The sequence below is a fragment of the Chiloscyllium plagiosum genome, unplaced genomic scaffold (genome assembly GCF_037043375.1).
Source record: "Chiloscyllium plagiosum isolate Xiang-an unplaced genomic scaffold, Cpla_swu_hap1 HiC_scaffold_24, whole genome shotgun sequence".
Lineage (NCBI taxonomy): Eukaryota > Metazoa > Chordata > Chondrichthyes > Orectolobiformes > Hemiscylliidae > Chiloscyllium > Chiloscyllium plagiosum.
Genome location: NW_028270162.1, coordinates 61,476,960 through 61,493,809, shown reverse-complemented (window position 1 = coordinate 61,493,809; position 16,850 = coordinate 61,476,960). Strand labels below are relative to the sequence as shown.

The following is a 16,850-nucleotide window of genomic DNA, read 5'->3' as shown; positions in this document are numbered from 1 at the left end:
TTCCTCAGATCCAACTTTGAACACTCTCACATTTTCTCAGATCCAGCAGTGAACACACTTGCATTCCCTCGGATCCAGCAGTAATCACACCCACCAGCATTCCCTCAGATTGAGCACTGAACACAATGGCATTCCATCAGCTTCAGCATATATGTGTTCAGTCCACATTTGTCCTTGGTTGTACCACATCGTAACATCATTCCACATCCTGGCAATATTTTGTGTCATGGACTCGCTTCTTCCTGACTTCAGGGCTGACTGTCCCTGTGCACCTCAGGTTTCACAAATTCAGTGGCTCATCACTAAGTTATGGCACTTCCTAGGGCAACCTGATAGTTGTTATTACCATGACTTGTTTCATTGTCAAATCATGCCTGCGGCATTCTTAATTAACAGCTCCAAAACTAACAAAAATATCAAAAGCAGAATGAAGGTATCATATAAATCAGGAGACTATTTGGTCCAGTGTATCTGTGCCATCTCTATAAATAAACAATCCAATTAATCCCATTCACCTGGTTTTCCACATAGACCTTTGAGTATTTGTTCAGTTCCCTTTTGAAAATTACGACTGAATCTGTTTCCACTGGCCTGCCAGGGAATCCAGATCATGATAGCTTGCTGAGTGAGAAAAGTTGCATTCTCCCCCATGGGTTTGTTTGCCAATTATATATATCAGAACCCATTATTCCTAGCCCTTACAGCAGTGAAAACTTTCTCCAACTCACAAGGTAAGATAACATTAAGAATGTAATATCCAGTAATAATGTCACCTTCCATTGCTCTGTCAGAGCCTCCGCACCTCAGGGAGATGCAGAACTGTTTCTGGGCATTTCCCCATACCATATAAAAATCTACCATATGGGCAAAGACATTTTCTTCCTCAATCTGAACCCAAACTCAGAAGTAGTCCCATTCACAAAGCTCCTGGTAATCACATTACAGGTTGAATGAAGCACAGAATCATTACCTGACAACCAGTGGGACATGTCTGGGAGAGTCCATCAATGCCCATGCTATCACTTTCACACCTGCCTGGACAAGTGAGGTGGCAGCACTCAGATGCAGTATTTCACTGGACGTTGCATCACTACAGTGTTCTAGGTGTGTTGCCCAACGCATCATCAGAGCAAGAGAGAGAACCTGGCAACTGAAGAAAATGTTGAACAACATTGACGATCAATCTATTTAATATCAACATTAATATTAAAAGGAAGGCCAGTCACACACACTGAGACCGTGAGTCATATAAAATTCATACTTATGTGTGAAGAAATAACTTATGATTAGGCATCCCATTCCCAATGAGAGGCCCACCAATCAGTAACATACCCTAGTGTTACACAGAGATAGACTTATCCCCATCAGTACTATACTCCAACGTTATGCAAAACCAGGTCTATAACCAACAGTACTGTATCCCAGTGTTATACAGAGAGACTTGTCCACAAAAACAGAAATTTCTGAAGAACTCAGCAGGTCTGGCAGCATCTGTGGGGAGAAAGCAGAGTTAACATTTTGAATCCTGTGACCCTTCTTCTAGAAGCAGATAGGATAGGGTAATATTTAAGCTGACAACAGGGGTGGAAAGGATGGGGTGGGGGGAAAGAAAAGATTGAGTGGATAGATGGAGAGAGAGCCCAGAGAGAGAGGGAAAAAGGATAAGCAGATAAGGAAGTTGTTGATAGCAGGCCAGAGAGGAAGAGAAGCTAGATAGGAGATACTGGGAACTATGGGAAAGTGGATTGGCTCTACTGAAAGCAAGAGCTGGAAATGTGTTGCTGGAAAAGCGCAGCAGGTCAGGCAGCATCCAGGGAACAGGAGAATCGACGTTTCGGGCATAAGCCCTTCTTCAGGAATGAGGAAAGTTTGTCCAGCAGGCTAAGATAAAAGGTGGGGAGGAGGGACTTGGGGGAGGGGCGTCGGAAATGTGATAGGTGGAAAGAGGTCAAGGTGAGGGTGATAGGTCAGACTGGGGTGGGGGCGGAGAGGTCGGGAAGAAGATTGCAGGTTAGGAAGGCGGTGCTGAATTCGATGGATTTGACTGAGTCAGGGTGGGGGGACGGGAAATGAGGAAACTGGTGAAATCCGAGTTCATCCCTTGTGGTTGGAGGGTTCCTAGGCGGAAGATGAGGTGCTCTTCCTCCAACCGTCGTTTTGTTGTGGTCTGACGATGGAGGAGTCCAAAGACCTGCATATCCTTGGTGGAGTGGGAGGGGGAATTGAAATGTTGAGCCACAGGGTGGTTGGGTTGGTTGGTCCGGGTGTCCCAGAGGTGTTCTCTGAAACGCTCCGCAAGTAGCCGGCCCGTCTCCCCAATATAGAGGAGGCCACATCGGGTGCAGAGGATGCAATAGATGATGTGTGTGGAGGTGCAGGTGAATCTGTGGCGGATATGGAAGTTTCCTTTGGGGCCTTGGAGGGAGGTGAGGGGGGAGGTGTGGGCGCAAGTCTTGCACCTCCTGCGGTTGCAGGGGAAGGTGCCGGGAGTGGAGGTTGGGTTGGTGGGGGGTGTAGATCTGACGAGGGAGTCACGGAGGGAGTGGTCTTTACGGAATGCTGATAGGGGAGGGGAGGGAAATATATCCTTGCTGGTGGGGTCCGTTTGGAGGTAGCGGAAATGACGGCGGATGATGCGCTGTACATGGAGATTGGTGGCGTGGTAGGTGAGGACCAGTGGGGTTCTGTCCTGGTGGCGGTTGGAGGGGCGGGGCTCAAGGGCGGAGGAGCGGGAAGTGGAAGAGATGCAGTGGAGGGCATCGTCGACCACGTCGGGGGGGAAATTGCGGTCCTTGAAGAAGGAGGCCATCTGGGTTGTGCGTTTTTGGAACTGGTCCTCCTGGGAGCAGATGCGGCGGAGTCGAAGGAATTGGGAGAATGGGATGGCGTTTTTACAGGGGGCAGGATGGGAGGAGGTGTAGTCCAGGTAGCTGTGGGAGTCGGTCGGTTTGTAGTAGATGCCCGTGTTGATTCGGTCGCCTGAGATAGAAATAGAAAGGTCGAGGAAGGGGAAGGAGGAATCTGAGACTGTCCAGGTGAATTTGAGGTCGGGGTGGAAGGTGTTGGTGAAGTGGATGAACTGTTCAACCTCCTCGTGGGAGCACGAGGCGGCGCCGATACAGTCATCGATGTAGCGGAGGAAAAGGTGGGGGGTGGGGCCAGTGTAGTTGCGGAAGATGGATTGTTCCACATATCCTACGAAGAGGCAGGCATAGCTGGGGCCCATGCGGGTGCCCATGGCTACTCCTTTCATTTGGAGGAAGTGGGAGGATTGGAAAGAGAAGTTGTTCAGGGTGAGGACCAGTTCAGTCAGTCGAAGGAGGGTGTCAGTGGAAGGGTACTGGTCGATACGGCGGGAAAGAAAGAAGCGGAGGGCTTTGAGTCCTTCGTGATGGGGGATGGAGGTGTACAGGAACTGGATGTCCATGGTGAAAATAAGGCGTTGGGGACCGGGGAAGCCAAAATCATGGAGCAGTTGGAGGGCATGGGTGGTGTCCCGAACGTAGGTGGGGAGTTCTTGGACTAAGGGGGACAGGACGGTGTCAAGGTATGCGGAGATGAGTTCGGTGGGGCAGTTTGAAAGCCAACTTCTCTTTCCAATCAATTTTTGCAGAGTGGAGGTGTGCCACAAAGAAGTCACCCAGTCTGCACACTGCGAGTAGACTAAATTGAGGGAAGTGCTTTATCTCCTTGGGCTTTGAACCCACCAGAAAATTTATTTCCACCAATACTATATACCAGCATTATGCAGTGACAGATCTCTACCCACCAGTACTATATCCAGTGTGATACAGAAACAGATCTGCTCTACCAGTACTGTACCCATTAATGTGATACAGATCTAAACCCACCAGGTATTAGATTCCAGCATTATACAGTGACAGATCTATACCCACCAATACTATAAAGCAGTGTGACACTGAAGCAAGGGGTGGTGAACTTTATTAATAATCACGCTTCAAACAGTGCTCTTGCCACCACTCACTGGCAGTGGTGATGTTCTCACCTGTCAGCCAGTAGCACACTGACTGCACGCAGGGCCTGACTGTGAAGCATGGGCCCAAGCGTTGCCACTTCTATTTTACACAACAGTATCTCAATGCATTGCACTCGCAGGTTCAGATCTTCAGGTACTGCCTTTGACTCCAGCTCCTGCTGGTTTTCCTGCAGGAACACAATGGCTTCCAGCCAGCTTCTCAAGAGCTCCGAACTTGGTTCCTTCTCCAATAACACCATCTGTAATTTGCTCTGCACACAAATCAATAATGCAGTCTGTAATTTTGAGGATGTGCATCCTGAAAGCCAGCCTTAGAGACTGCTAACATCAACAACACAATGGAGGCCCTCTGTCCTTACACAGTATACAGCTTCAAGAACTGAGGAAGTGGTAAACCACGAAACTACAGGCCAATCACATCAACCTCAGTGGTGAGGAAACTATTGGAAGCAATTCTGAGGAACAGAATTAATCTGCATTTCAAGAGGCAGGAATTGATTAATCAAGAACAGTCAGAATCATTTTGTTAGTGGGTAGACATGTCTGACCAACCTGACTGAATTTTTCAAAGGGTGCCCAGGTGTGAAGTCCTCTTGGACTTTAGCAAGGCTTTTGATAAGACCCCACACAACAGACTGATAGTGAAGGTAACAGCCCAAGAGATTCAAGGATACAGAATTAGCTGAGTGCCAGGAAGCAGAAGGTGATGATCTAGGGACATTTTTGTGACTGCAAGTCTGTGTCCAGTGGGGTTGCACAGGAATCATTGTTGGGGTCCCTGTTGTTTGTGGTAGATATGAATACTCTAAACTTGAATGCCGGAGGGTTCACAGTAAATTTGTGAATGATACGAAAATTGGTTGAATGGTAAATTGTGAGGAACCTATCTTGAGATTACAGGAGGATATAGACGGGCTGGTCAGATGGGCTGATCAGTGGCAAGTGGAATTCAATCTGGATAAATGTCAGGTGATGGGCTTGGAGAGTACAAATATAGCAAGAAAACAACTGATGAATGATCAGACACTAGGAAGCTCCAAAGATCGGAGGGACCAGGGTGTGCATGTACATTAAGGTAGCAGGACTGACAGATAAAGTGTTAAGAAGGCATATGGGAGACTTGCCTCTATTAGAGATGGCAAAGATTTTAAGGGCAGAGTGGCAACACTAGAACTATATAAACCATTGGTTTGACCACAGCTAGGGCATTGCAAATGTTTTGGAATCCACTTTACAGGAGGGATGTGATAGTACTGGACTCAGGGCAAATCTGCACCTTCAGGAACTATATCCTCAGGAGATTGAGCACCTTCAGGAACTGTAGCCAAGGGGAGTCCGCAACTTCAGGAACTGTGCTCCACAGAGAGTCAGCAACTTCAGGAACAGCACGCCGGGGAAAACTGGCATCTTCAAGAACTGTGCCATCCTTACCCAATATAGCTTATATGCACTCCTGATTCACAGCGTGGTTCACGCTTAAGTGCCAGATGATTGGGAAGCCTTTAATAACTAGCAGAGGATAACTGGAAAAGCAATACGGGGGGGAGGAGATGAAATATGAGAGCAAGCTAGCTAGTAATATAAAAGAAGATTGCAAGAGATTTTTTTAAATAGTTAAAGATAGGACAGAAGCAAGCATGGACACTGGACTGCTGGAAAATGAGGCTGGAAAGGTAGTAATGGGGAACAAATGGCAGAGGAACTGAACAGGTACTTTTTTTGCATCAATTTTCACAGTGAAAGACAAACCAGAACTTCAAGAGATTCAGGGGCAAAGGTCAGTGTAGTGACCATTACTAAGGAGAGGATGCTGGGGAAGCTGAAAAGTCTTCACCCAGGCCGGATGGCTGCACCCATGTTATATGTCAATAATCTGGACGAAGGAACTGAGGGCATTGTTGCTACGTTTGTGGATGAAATGAAAATAGTTGGAGGCAAAGGTAGTGTTGAGGAAGCAGGGAGGCTGCAGAAGGATTTAGATATGCTAGGTAAGTGGGCAAAGGATGGCAGATGGAACAAAATGCAGAAAAATGTGAGATTATACATTTTTGTAGGAAGAATAGAGGTATAGACCATTTTTCTAAATGGGTAAAAGTTTCAGAAATCTGAGGCACAAAATGACTTAGGAGTCCTAGTTCAAGATTCTTTTAAGGTTAACAGACAGGTTCAGTTGGTGGTTAAGAAAGCAAATGCAATGTTAGCATTCATTTCAAGAGGGTTACAATACAAGAGCAGAGACGTAGTGCTGAGGCTGTGTAAGTCGCTGGTCAGAATGTAATTGGAATATTGTAAACAGTTTTGGGCTATCTATCTCAGGAAAGTTGGGCTGGCATTGGAGGGGTCCAGATGGAGGTTTACAAGAATGATCCTGAGGATGAAGGGCTTGTCATATGAGGAGCTGTTGAGGACTCTGGGTCTGTACTCAGTGTTTAGAAGGATAAGGAGGGAATCCCTTTGAAACGTAAGGATACTGAGTGGCCTGGGCAGAGTGGTCATGGAGAAGGTGGTTCCACTAGTAGGAGAGACTAGGACACGGAAGCACAGCCTCAGGGTGAAGTGACAGCCTTTTAGAACTGAGATAAGCAGGAGTTTCTCCAGTCAGAGGGTGGTTAATCTGTGGAACGCATTGCCATAGTGGGGTGTAGGGGCAGAGATAGATAGGTTCTTGATTAGTAAGGGGGTATATCATATCAGCCATAATTGAATGGCAGAGCAGATTCAGTAGGCTGAATGGCCTAATTCGGCTCCTGTATGTTATGTCGTATGCCTTTGTGCAGGCAATTAGTACTGAGCGATAAATAATGGCCCAGACATCACTCACATCCTATGAGTAAATCAAAATGGATTGGAAAGTGGAATGATTGCTGTACCAATAGATGCTTCAATATCCACGAGCCAGCCAGCTGATTCTTGCAACTGAGGTCCTGCGTGATCCAGGTGAGGACAGCAAGGCGGATGTCAAGGTCGCCACAGAACAACAACCTGTCAATCCGCTCTAGCTGGTGTGGATTTCCTGCTCGCACCACCTCGGCACACAGGTAGTGAGTTACAGCTCTCCGAAATATCGCGGAGCCAATCTAGACATAAAAATGATCAGAGGTCACAAACACAAGTATCAGTGATATATCAGCTCATAGCATTAGCATAATGGACATCACAGCCTGAATAGAACTCTACAGACATTAATGATATTGCAACGGCAGATGTAGTATAACCTGCAATACTATGTCAGCTTTCACTGGGAGAGGGTTCAGGCATTTAGGTTACAATGCCCCCTTCATATTAGTGATTTTTTGCATATTCTTACATTACTGTTATGAGATGTTCTCTCCAGTATTCAGTTAGAGAATAAATAGTTACTCTACCATTAGCGTGGATGGAGGGGTTTCCAGATCAGCAAGAAGCACCAACTGGAGACTGCTCAAGAACTCCTCACTGCACAAACTCAGTACCAATGAAACTATCTTCAGGTAGGCAGCTTGGATCAATGGGCAGCGTTGCACTGGGCTCACCAACCAAAGCTTCATTTCCAGACTCTTCACCACATCCTGTAGATCCTGGGGAATTAAGCTATTGAAGAAAACACAGGTGGCCTTATAGCTGTGGGCAGGAGTTTGGTTATTGTTTAGAAACACTCTGTGAACACAAAACAGTACAATACTGAATTTTAAACCCAGCAGCAAAGAAGTGCTTGAAATGTTGAAAGGGTCTACAGACAATTTCTCAAGTAGCACACCTTTCATTCCCATAGTTTGGACTCTCGGGGGATGTCACGTATCAAGAAATGGAACTAGTGCTCAGCAGAGTCCTTGAATATAAGCTTATGAGGTGCACACTAAATTGATGTCAAATGGAGACATGGTTTTAATTCCAAACTAGACCAAGCCTAAGAGCTGCAGGTGAAAGTAGCCATCTGAAGCTGGACAAAGTTAAAAATTACACAATACCAGGTTATAGTCCAACAGGTTTATTTGGAAACACTAGCTTTTGGAGGAATGCTCCTTCATCAGGTGGTTATGGAGGGTAAGATCATGCTCACAGAATTTATAGCCAAAGGAGCCCAGTGTCATGGAGATGTGATACAGTAAACAATCTTAGGTTAAAACTGCCATCTTTTATGTTGGTATATGCTGGTTTGTGTTCTTTGATATATAAATCCCAGAACTACTTTTAAATTACATTCTCAAGTTAGCTCAGCTTTTTAAACAATAGATGTGAAGTCTTGTCTGTGTCCCAATGTTATGTCAGACTGTCAAACCCTCTGTACAGTTTTAGAGAGTTTTACATGGATTCATGCAGTTTTTCAGCAAAATAAAATGTAATTCTGTAAAATTGGGCGGCACGGTGGTTAGCACTGCTGCCTCACAGCGCCAGAGACCCGGGTTCAATTCCCGCCTCAGGCGACTGACTGTGTGGAGTTTGCACGTTCTCCCCGTGTCTGCGTGGGTTTCCTCCGGGTGCTCCGGTTTCCTCCCACCATCCAAAGATGTGCAGGGTCAGGTGAATTGGCCATACTAAATTACCTGTAGTGTTAGGTAAGGGGTAAATGTAGGGGTATGGGTGGGTTTCGCTTCGGCGGGTCGGTGTGGACTTGTTGGGCCGAAGGGCCTGTTTCCACACTGTAACCTAATCTAAATCTAAAATCAAATCCACCTCATAAGCTTATATTGGTGCACATGCCGGAGCGACAGATTGAGTGTGCATGTGGGTGTGAGTTCACCTGATAGAATGTGTGTGTATATATATGTGTGTGTGTGTAAGCTTGGTTAAGTTTGTGTGTGTGTGATGGGATACATGTGAGAGGGTGCATGTGCTGGTGTGAGTTTGGGGGGTATATATGCGTGCATATGAGAGACAGCGTCTGACGGGCGCATGGGTGTGCAAGAGAGAGAGAGAGAGACAGAGAGAGAGTGCAGTGGAGTCACCTGTAATATGACATGAACCCAAGGTCCCAGTTGAGGCCATGGGTACCGAACTTGGCTATCAGCCTCTGCTCAGCCACTATGCACTGTTGCCTGTCCCGAAGACCGCTTTGAAGGATAGTCACCTGAAGGTCCAAGGCTAAATGTCCCAGACCACTGAAGTGTTCCCGACTGGGAGGGAACACTGCTGTCTGGTGATTGTTGTCTGGTGTCCATTCATCTGTTGTCGTAGCGTCTATTCAGTCTTGCCAATGTACCATGCCTCAGGGCATCCTTGCCTGCAGCATAGGAGATAGACTACTTTGGCCAGTCACATACATGGTGGGAGGTGTCCCCAAGTGGCATTCAGCCTCGGACCTTCGGGTGACCATCCTCCAAGGTGGACTTCGGGACAAGCAACAACGCAGAGTGGCTGAGCAGAAGCTGATAGCTAAGTTCAGTACCCAAAGGAATGGCCTCAACCAGGACTTTGGATTCATGTCACATTACAGGTGACCCCATGTGTGATTCTCTCTCATACACACACACAAGCTCTATCTCACATGTACACACATACAGCCCCTGCACTCTCACCAACATACGCACCCTCTCAGACATACCTTCTCTCACTCTCTCTCTCTCTCTCTTTCTCACACACACACATTTATACATACACTCTATCACATGCACTCACATACACACTCAATCTGTCACTCCTACATGCGCACACATATAGGTTTATGGGGTGAATTTGTTTTTGCAGTATTTTATCTTATTTTGCTCAAAAACATGCATGAATCCACATAAAACTCTGTAAAATTATATAGAGGGTTTGTCAGTCTGACAGAGCATTGGGACACACAGACAGACTTCACACCTATTGTTTAAAAAGCTGAGCTAACTTGAGAATGTAATTTAAAAGAAATTCTGGGATTTACATATCAAAGAACAGAAATACCATATTCCATTACAAAAGATGGAAGTTTTAATCTAAGATGGCTTACTGTATCACATCTCTATTACAATTGACTTGTTTGGCTATAAATTCTGTGAGCATGATCTTACCCTCCATAACCACCTGATGAAGGAGCAGTCCCCCAAAAGCTAGTGTTTCCAAACAAACCTGTTGGACTATAACCTGGTGTCCTGTGGTTTTTAACTTTGTTCACCCCAGTCCAACGCTGGCACCTCCAAGTCATATCTGAAGCTGGGACATCTCATCTCTGAATCCCAGGAATGTTTGTGAGACCCTTCTCAGTTGCACCCTCAGCTGATACTCAGACATCATGGAGATCAGGATAATACTGTAAACTTCTAGTATTTGAGAAACATAAATTTTGGCAGTTTATTGAGTGTTGGTTCATGAGGTGCCAGTTAAAACAAAGTTTACTGTACTCTGAGGGAAGTAAGAGTGGAAATTACAGAGACACTGACCATAATTTTTCCAATCTCCCTGGATGCAGGGACCTGGTGGGTTTCAATTGTTCAAGAAATGATGTGAAGATAAACTCAGCAAGTGTAGACCTCCTTCTAATACCAGTATAGTCACAGCTGATAGGCCATGAATGGAGGATCTGCAGCATCTGGAGTAATGTCTGCACTGAGAGATCACAGCGTATTGTTAAGTGGATGAACTGGAATCTGGGTGTGTCATAGGAATGGGACAGATCTATATCAATCTCAGATTTAAAATTGAAAAGTGATCTAGCTTATGAATAGAGAAAAGGTAGTATGAGAGTAAGTGGATATGTTAAGGTATTAAAAAAGGAATCTATGTATGGAGGCAGGGAGACAGATGACATATTAAATGTGTAATTTACACCTCTCTTTACCAAAGCCACAGTGAGGGAGGAGCTGGATGACACATTGAGTGGGTTAAAATTGCTAAACAGAAGCTAATAGAAAGGCTGCCTTTACTTAAAGATGATAAGCCAAGAAACCGGAGGGAATGTATTCAATTACAAAGCATACCTTTTCTTAACCGGCATCTATGGGACTGGTGCTGGTTGATCAAATTTTCCAATTGATCAAGAGGTCCACATAATCAGTATAAAAACACACTCTAAGCCATAGAAACGCAATGAAGAGGGTGTACACATCACTGTTATAATTTAGATTAGATTAGATTCCCTACAGTGTGGAAAACAGGCTCTTCGGCCCAACCAGTCCACACCGACCCTCCGAAGAGTAACCCACCCAGACCCATTTCCCTCTGACTAATGCACCTAACACTATGGGCAAGTTAGCATGGCCCATTCACCTAACCTGCACATCTTTGGACTGTGGGATAAAACCAGAGCACCTGGAGGAAACCCACGCAGACATGGGGAGAATGTGCAAACTCCACACAGACGGTTGTCCGAGGCTGGAATCAAACCCGGGTCCCTGATGCTTAGAGGCAGCAGTGCTAACCACTCAGCCACCGTGCCACCTCCAAATTCAAAACTTTGCCTTAAATAAAACTTACCAGCACAGACCCTTCTCAGTTGCACCCTCAGCTGATACTCAGACATCATGGAGATCGAGATAATACTGTAAACTTCTAGTATTTGAGAAACATAATTTTTGGCAGTTTATTGATTAGATTAGATTAGATTAGATTACAGTGTGGAAACAGGCCCTTCGGCCCAACAAGTCCACACCGACCCACCGAAGCGAAACCCACCCATACCTCTACATTTACCCCTTACCTAACACTACAGGCAATTTAGTATGGCCAATTCACCTGACCCTGCACATCTTTGGATGGTGGGAGGAAACCGGAGCACCAGGAGGAAACCCACGCAGACACGGGGAGAACGTGCAAACTCCACACAGGCGGGAATTGAACCCGGGTCTCTGGCGCTGTGAGGCAGCAGTGCTAACCACTGTGCCACCGTGCCGCCCACTTTTACTCCCCGAGTTGGTTCATGAGGTGCCAGTTAAAACAAAGTTTACTGTACTCTGAGGGAAGTAAGAGTGGAAATTACAGAGACACTGACCATAATTTTTCCAATCTCCCTGGATGCAGGGACCTGGTGGGTTTCAATTGTTCAAGAAATGATGTGAAGATAAACTCAGCAAGCGTAGACCTCCTTCTAATACTTTTTGAGGTTGGGGGGGGTGATGATCTGATCTGATCCACAACAGTAAGTGTTGAATCCCCTATCGCTACCACTTGACTATCTCCCACAGTCTCCAAAATGCCATGATCTGCAGTATGACTGTCCTTCTGACAGTCTCCTATTATCTGAGGTAGCACATGTATTGTACCTACCCACCAAAAGTAATTTCTTTGAATCCTAATTCACTACCCTACCTGGTTTATTTTTGGACTGCATATTATTAATTGCACCAAACACTCTGAGCATGGGTCTCTCTACAAGATATGCCTTGAGATCCATGTGTTTCTCTCCCTCCCCTTAGTGTCTCCAACTCAAACTCCAGCTGAATGACAGTCAGAGAAAGAAAGGTGATGTGTTCACTTGAGACAGTCTAAGTCTTCAAACTCCAAATAGTACAGACCAGACACATAACCTGTTTTACCTAGTGTATGGTGATGTTTGTTCAAGCTTGTATTTCCTTTTTTACATGTTAATTTGCATAACAGAGTAAAATTCTGAACAAAATTTCAAATGCTTAATATCTCAAGCTGGGTATTGAGCAAGTATTGAGTTTCTGTGTGCCAGCTGAATGAGAGTGGCTCTAAACTGTGTGATTTGGGTTTTAACACTGCGGTGGGGTACTTGCACAAACAGATTCACTCACCAGCCTGCATCCAGCCCAGCTTCGAGGACAGCTTCCACCTGCAGCAGTTGGCCGTGCAGTGTATTGTGGAAGATAGGTGTATCACAAGCCGGTAAGTCTCCAACCAAAGCTTCCAGCACCTTGCTGTATTCCGTGAGTGGGACCAGCGCAACCAGAGCCTTTGCAGACATCATACGCACACTGTGAATCGGATTGGCTGCGAGCTGCCTCAGAGGGTGGAGAAACCTAGAACAAGCACTGAGCAGAACAAACAAATTGCTGAACTCAATTCATTTTGTTGGGGTTAGATTAGAGTGTGGTTCATTCCTAATGAAGGGTTTTTGCCTGAAACATCAATTTTCCTGCTCCTCGGATGCTGCCTGGCCTGTTGTGCTTTTCCAGCACCACTCTAATCTAGACTCTGATTTCCAGCATCTGCAGTCGTCACTTTTGCCTAGTCATATTGGTGGTTCATGCAAATGCAAATTGCTCAGATACTAACTGTCCCAGGAAGAAGGGCCACAGCTGCACAGTGAGTTAGATTTCAACTACCATTTATGTTAAATTTCTATGAAGAACTCTATGTAGAGTTGGAGTTCAGTAATTTTGGTGCTATTTCTGAAACTGATTGCTGTTTTAATCAGGTTTTCCTCACCATGACAATTTCCACTGTCCACAGTGGGGTGGCAGTGTTAAAAACTGATTGTTTAGCTCTTTCTGGACAGTAGCATGATGGGAAAAATGGGGAAAAATGTAAAACTGTTAAGTGTTACCTTGAACTGAGAATTGCCATAAAAAAGGAACAGTATAGGCCATTTGGGCCTTCAAGCCTACTTCACCATTCAACAGGATCACAGCTGATCCGACAATCCTCACATCCACCTTCCTGCTTTTTACCCATATCCTTTGATCACTTCCTGATCACAAATCTATTTCAGTCTTAAATATACTCAAGGACTATGCCCCACAACTCGTGCACAAGTAGCCCAAACAGCTTCTGTGTTGCAGCTTTTCCTCATTTAAATAATACTGTTCTTTTATTCTCCCTTCCAAAATGAACAACTTCACATTTTACTACATTATTCTCCATTTGCAAACTTTTTGCCCACTTACTCAACCTATTGATAGGTTAGATTAGATTCCCTACAGTGTGGAAACAGGCCCTTCGGCCCAACCAGTCCACACCGACCCTCCGAAGAGCAACCCACCCAGATCCATTTCCCTCTGACTAATGCACCTAACACAATGGGCACTTTAGCATGGCCAATTCACCTAACCTGCACATCCTTGTGACTGTGGGAGGAAACCGGAACACCTGAAGGAAACCCTTGCAGACATGGGGAGAATGTGCAAACTCCACACAGACAGTCACCCGAGGCTGGTTTTGAACCTAGATCCCTGGTAGTGTGAGGCAGCAGTGAGCCACCGTGCCACCCCTAGCTCTCTGTGACTGCTTGTGGCCCCTTTGTAGCTTGTCTTTCCACCTATTTTTGTGTCATCTGCAAATTTGGCTGCAGTACATTTGCTTCTTTCCTCCAAGTCATTAACATTCATTGTAAACATTGGGGTCCCAGAACTGATCCCTGTGGACCCCACTGGTTATAGGTTGCCGCTTGCTGTTTCCTGCCCATCAGCCAATTCTCTATCTATACCAATACAGTACCTCCAACACTGTGGGCTCTTAACCTTATGACTTAACCTTATTGAGCTCAGTACCTTGCCAAAAGCCTTCTGGAAATGCAAATACATCCATGCTGATTAGGACTTGCTCAAAAAACTCTCATAAATTAGTCAGACATGATTTCCCTTTCATGAAGACTTGCTAACTCTGCTTGATTAGGCTTAATTTCTCAAATGTACTGCTTTTATTTCCTTAATAATTGATTCCAACATTTTCCAACAATAGATATTAGACCAATCGGCCTATAGTTACCACTTATTGCCTCTATCCTTTTTTGAGTCGTGGTGTCACATTGGCAGTTTTCCAACTCTCTAGTAAGTTTCTCCAAACCCAAGGATTTTTGGAAAGTTACAACAAATGCACTGACTACCTTTGTATCTACTTCTTTTAGGATCCTAGGACGTAAGCCATTGGGCTGGAAGCCTTATCTGCCTTAAGTCCCATTAGTTTGTCTAATATTACTTCTCGAGTGATGATACTTAACTCTTTCCCTGCATTCTTCAGTATAAATGGGATGCTCAAAGTATCTTCCACCATAAAGACGGATGTGAAATATCTGTTAAACTCCTCTGCCATTTCCCTATTCCCCACAACTATTTCCCCTCATTCATTTTATAAGGGGTCTGTGTTCACTCTCTTCCTTTTCAGACCTTTAAAGGAGGTCTTATTCTCAGTTTTTACATCCTTGCTAGTTTGCCCTTGTTATTTATTTTCTCTCTTCATCTTTTTAGTCCTCCTTTGCTTGATTCTGAATTTATCCTGATCTTTGGGGCTATCATTGGCTTTTTCATCTTTATATGCTTTTTTTTCCAACTTAATACTCTCCTTAATTTCCATGGTTCGCCATAGTTGGTTCATCCCTCTCAGAATACTTTCCCCTTACTGGGATATACTTTTGCTGAGAGTCATAAGTAACCTCCTTAAATGCTTGCCACTGCTAGTTTACTGTTTTTCCTGTTAATCTATCTGCACTGTCTGTTTAGCTAACTCTATCCTCATTTCATTATAATTTCCTTTAAGTTAAACACAGCAAGATTCTTACACTCAAGCTTAATATTAAATTCCAATACGTTACGACCACTATTTCCTAGAGGATCGTTTACTCAGAGGTCATTTATTAAATTTACCCTCTGTGCTAAAAACATTTGATGATGCAGAGTCAGAGACATCATGAGGTCTGATATGTGAGGAGTAACTCTGATGTAGGGAAAGTACAATGAGCACAGAAGCATGGTTTTCAACCAGTGAAAGATAAAACCCAAAACTGGAATGGAAATTGAGGAAATCAAAAATGGTGGGCAGTTTCTGAATCAGAGGTTCCTAATCCCAATTCCATTCTGAGAGATTGTTGTTGTTTAATGATGTAGGTTGTGATGCTGCATGCAGCGATCTCTCCCTTGCCTTCTTTGGTAACGAGTTGGGTATTTTAGAACCTCCATTATTTCTACAGAGGTTGGTGATAGTTCAGGGCAACTTAGAGGAGATATGAACCATTCGGAAAAAGCTAGTCTGGAATCGGGAACTTTTTGAGATAAGTTCAAAAAGTGTTGATAGCTTCACACGTCACGTGGTACATGATCAAGTAAATATGTTCTTAATACAGTTACTAATAGCATTTTGTGCTTAAAGAAATAAAAAATAGGAGCAGGGGTAGGCCATTCAGCCCCTCAACCCTGCCCCACCATTCAAAAGATTATGGCTGATCTATGCCATGCAACAACTGTATTTATACCGGCTCATAACCATCAAGTCCATGAAATTTCAAAGGTAAATAACCACTAGATTTATCAGAATTGTGGGAGAATTCATATATATAAAAGTATTTTATCCATTGGTAAACATCTCTCTGCCTTACCCATTTGTGTCATTTACACTTGGTTGGAGTTTCGCCAACAGGCTGAGAATGGAATGGAGCGAAGGGTAGAGCTGAAGATGCCCTCCCACAGGGGCAGAATCTTGGCTTGTTGCATTATACAGCTCTTTGAGGAGAAGACTCTTCAATTCTGGGTAGTGCAAGAAGAATGTGCATGCCGTCACCCCGCTCCACGCGGAGTCATCTCCACTACACTTCTTACCCAACACACGACAGGTTAAAGTACCTGTGAGGAAGGAGACACAAATCCATGGCAATGCTATTACCACACAGTATTGAAGAAGAAAGAGGAAAGCAGAGGGAAATAAAAGGAAGCCATGCAAGCTGGAGAAACAAAGAGCCCGGGACAAGCATGCAGGACAAGGAAATGACTGAGGGCAGGGAAACGGGAAGAGGAAGAAGAAATGAGACAAGGTAGCCAAATGACAGCAGAGAAAGAAGAGACAGCAAGAGGAAAATGAAAGAGTCTGAACAGAAGGATTCCAAAGAGAAAAGAATGGCATAAAACTCACTGAGAAGTTGAATAGCTGCATTGCGCATGGCCCAGGATGCAGAGCTGAGCCCTTGCAAGCATAGGGTAGCCATGTTGCTGGTGTATGTTAATACAGCAGATCCCAGAACTGAACTCTGAGTCAGAGTTTTTAATGTATGGATTGAACAAACCTGGAAAAC

At 44.8% G+C, this 16,850-nt stretch overlaps 1 protein-coding gene across 7 annotated transcripts in view; it reads right to left on the bottom strand.

The window, feature by feature from the left end:
- LOC122562872 (tRNA (32-2'-O)-methyltransferase regulator THADA) overlaps window positions 1–16,850 on the bottom strand; it is a 236,575-nt gene that overhangs the window by 14,340 nt on the left and 205,385 nt on the right. For 6 of the 7 annotated variants that reach the window (XM_088000251.1, XM_043716172.2, XM_043716173.2 and 3 more), the window contains 7 exons: window positions 16,691–16,841; window positions 16,161–16,404; window positions 12,646–12,882; window positions 7,363–7,567; window positions 6,868–7,074; window positions 4,007–4,248; window positions 971–1,150 (listed from right to left, as the gene is read on the bottom strand). In XM_088000251.1, coding sequence (XP_087856377.1) covers window positions 971–1,150; window positions 4,007–4,248; window positions 6,868–7,074; window positions 7,363–7,567; window positions 12,646–12,882; window positions 16,161–16,404; window positions 16,691–16,841 — 1,466 coding nt within the window. The remainder of the gene's footprint in view (window positions 1–970; window positions 1,151–4,006; window positions 4,249–6,867; window positions 7,075–7,362; window positions 7,568–12,645; window positions 12,883–16,160; window positions 16,405–16,690; window positions 16,842–16,850) is intronic. The other variant, XR_015761289.1, reaches the window with a different exon arrangement.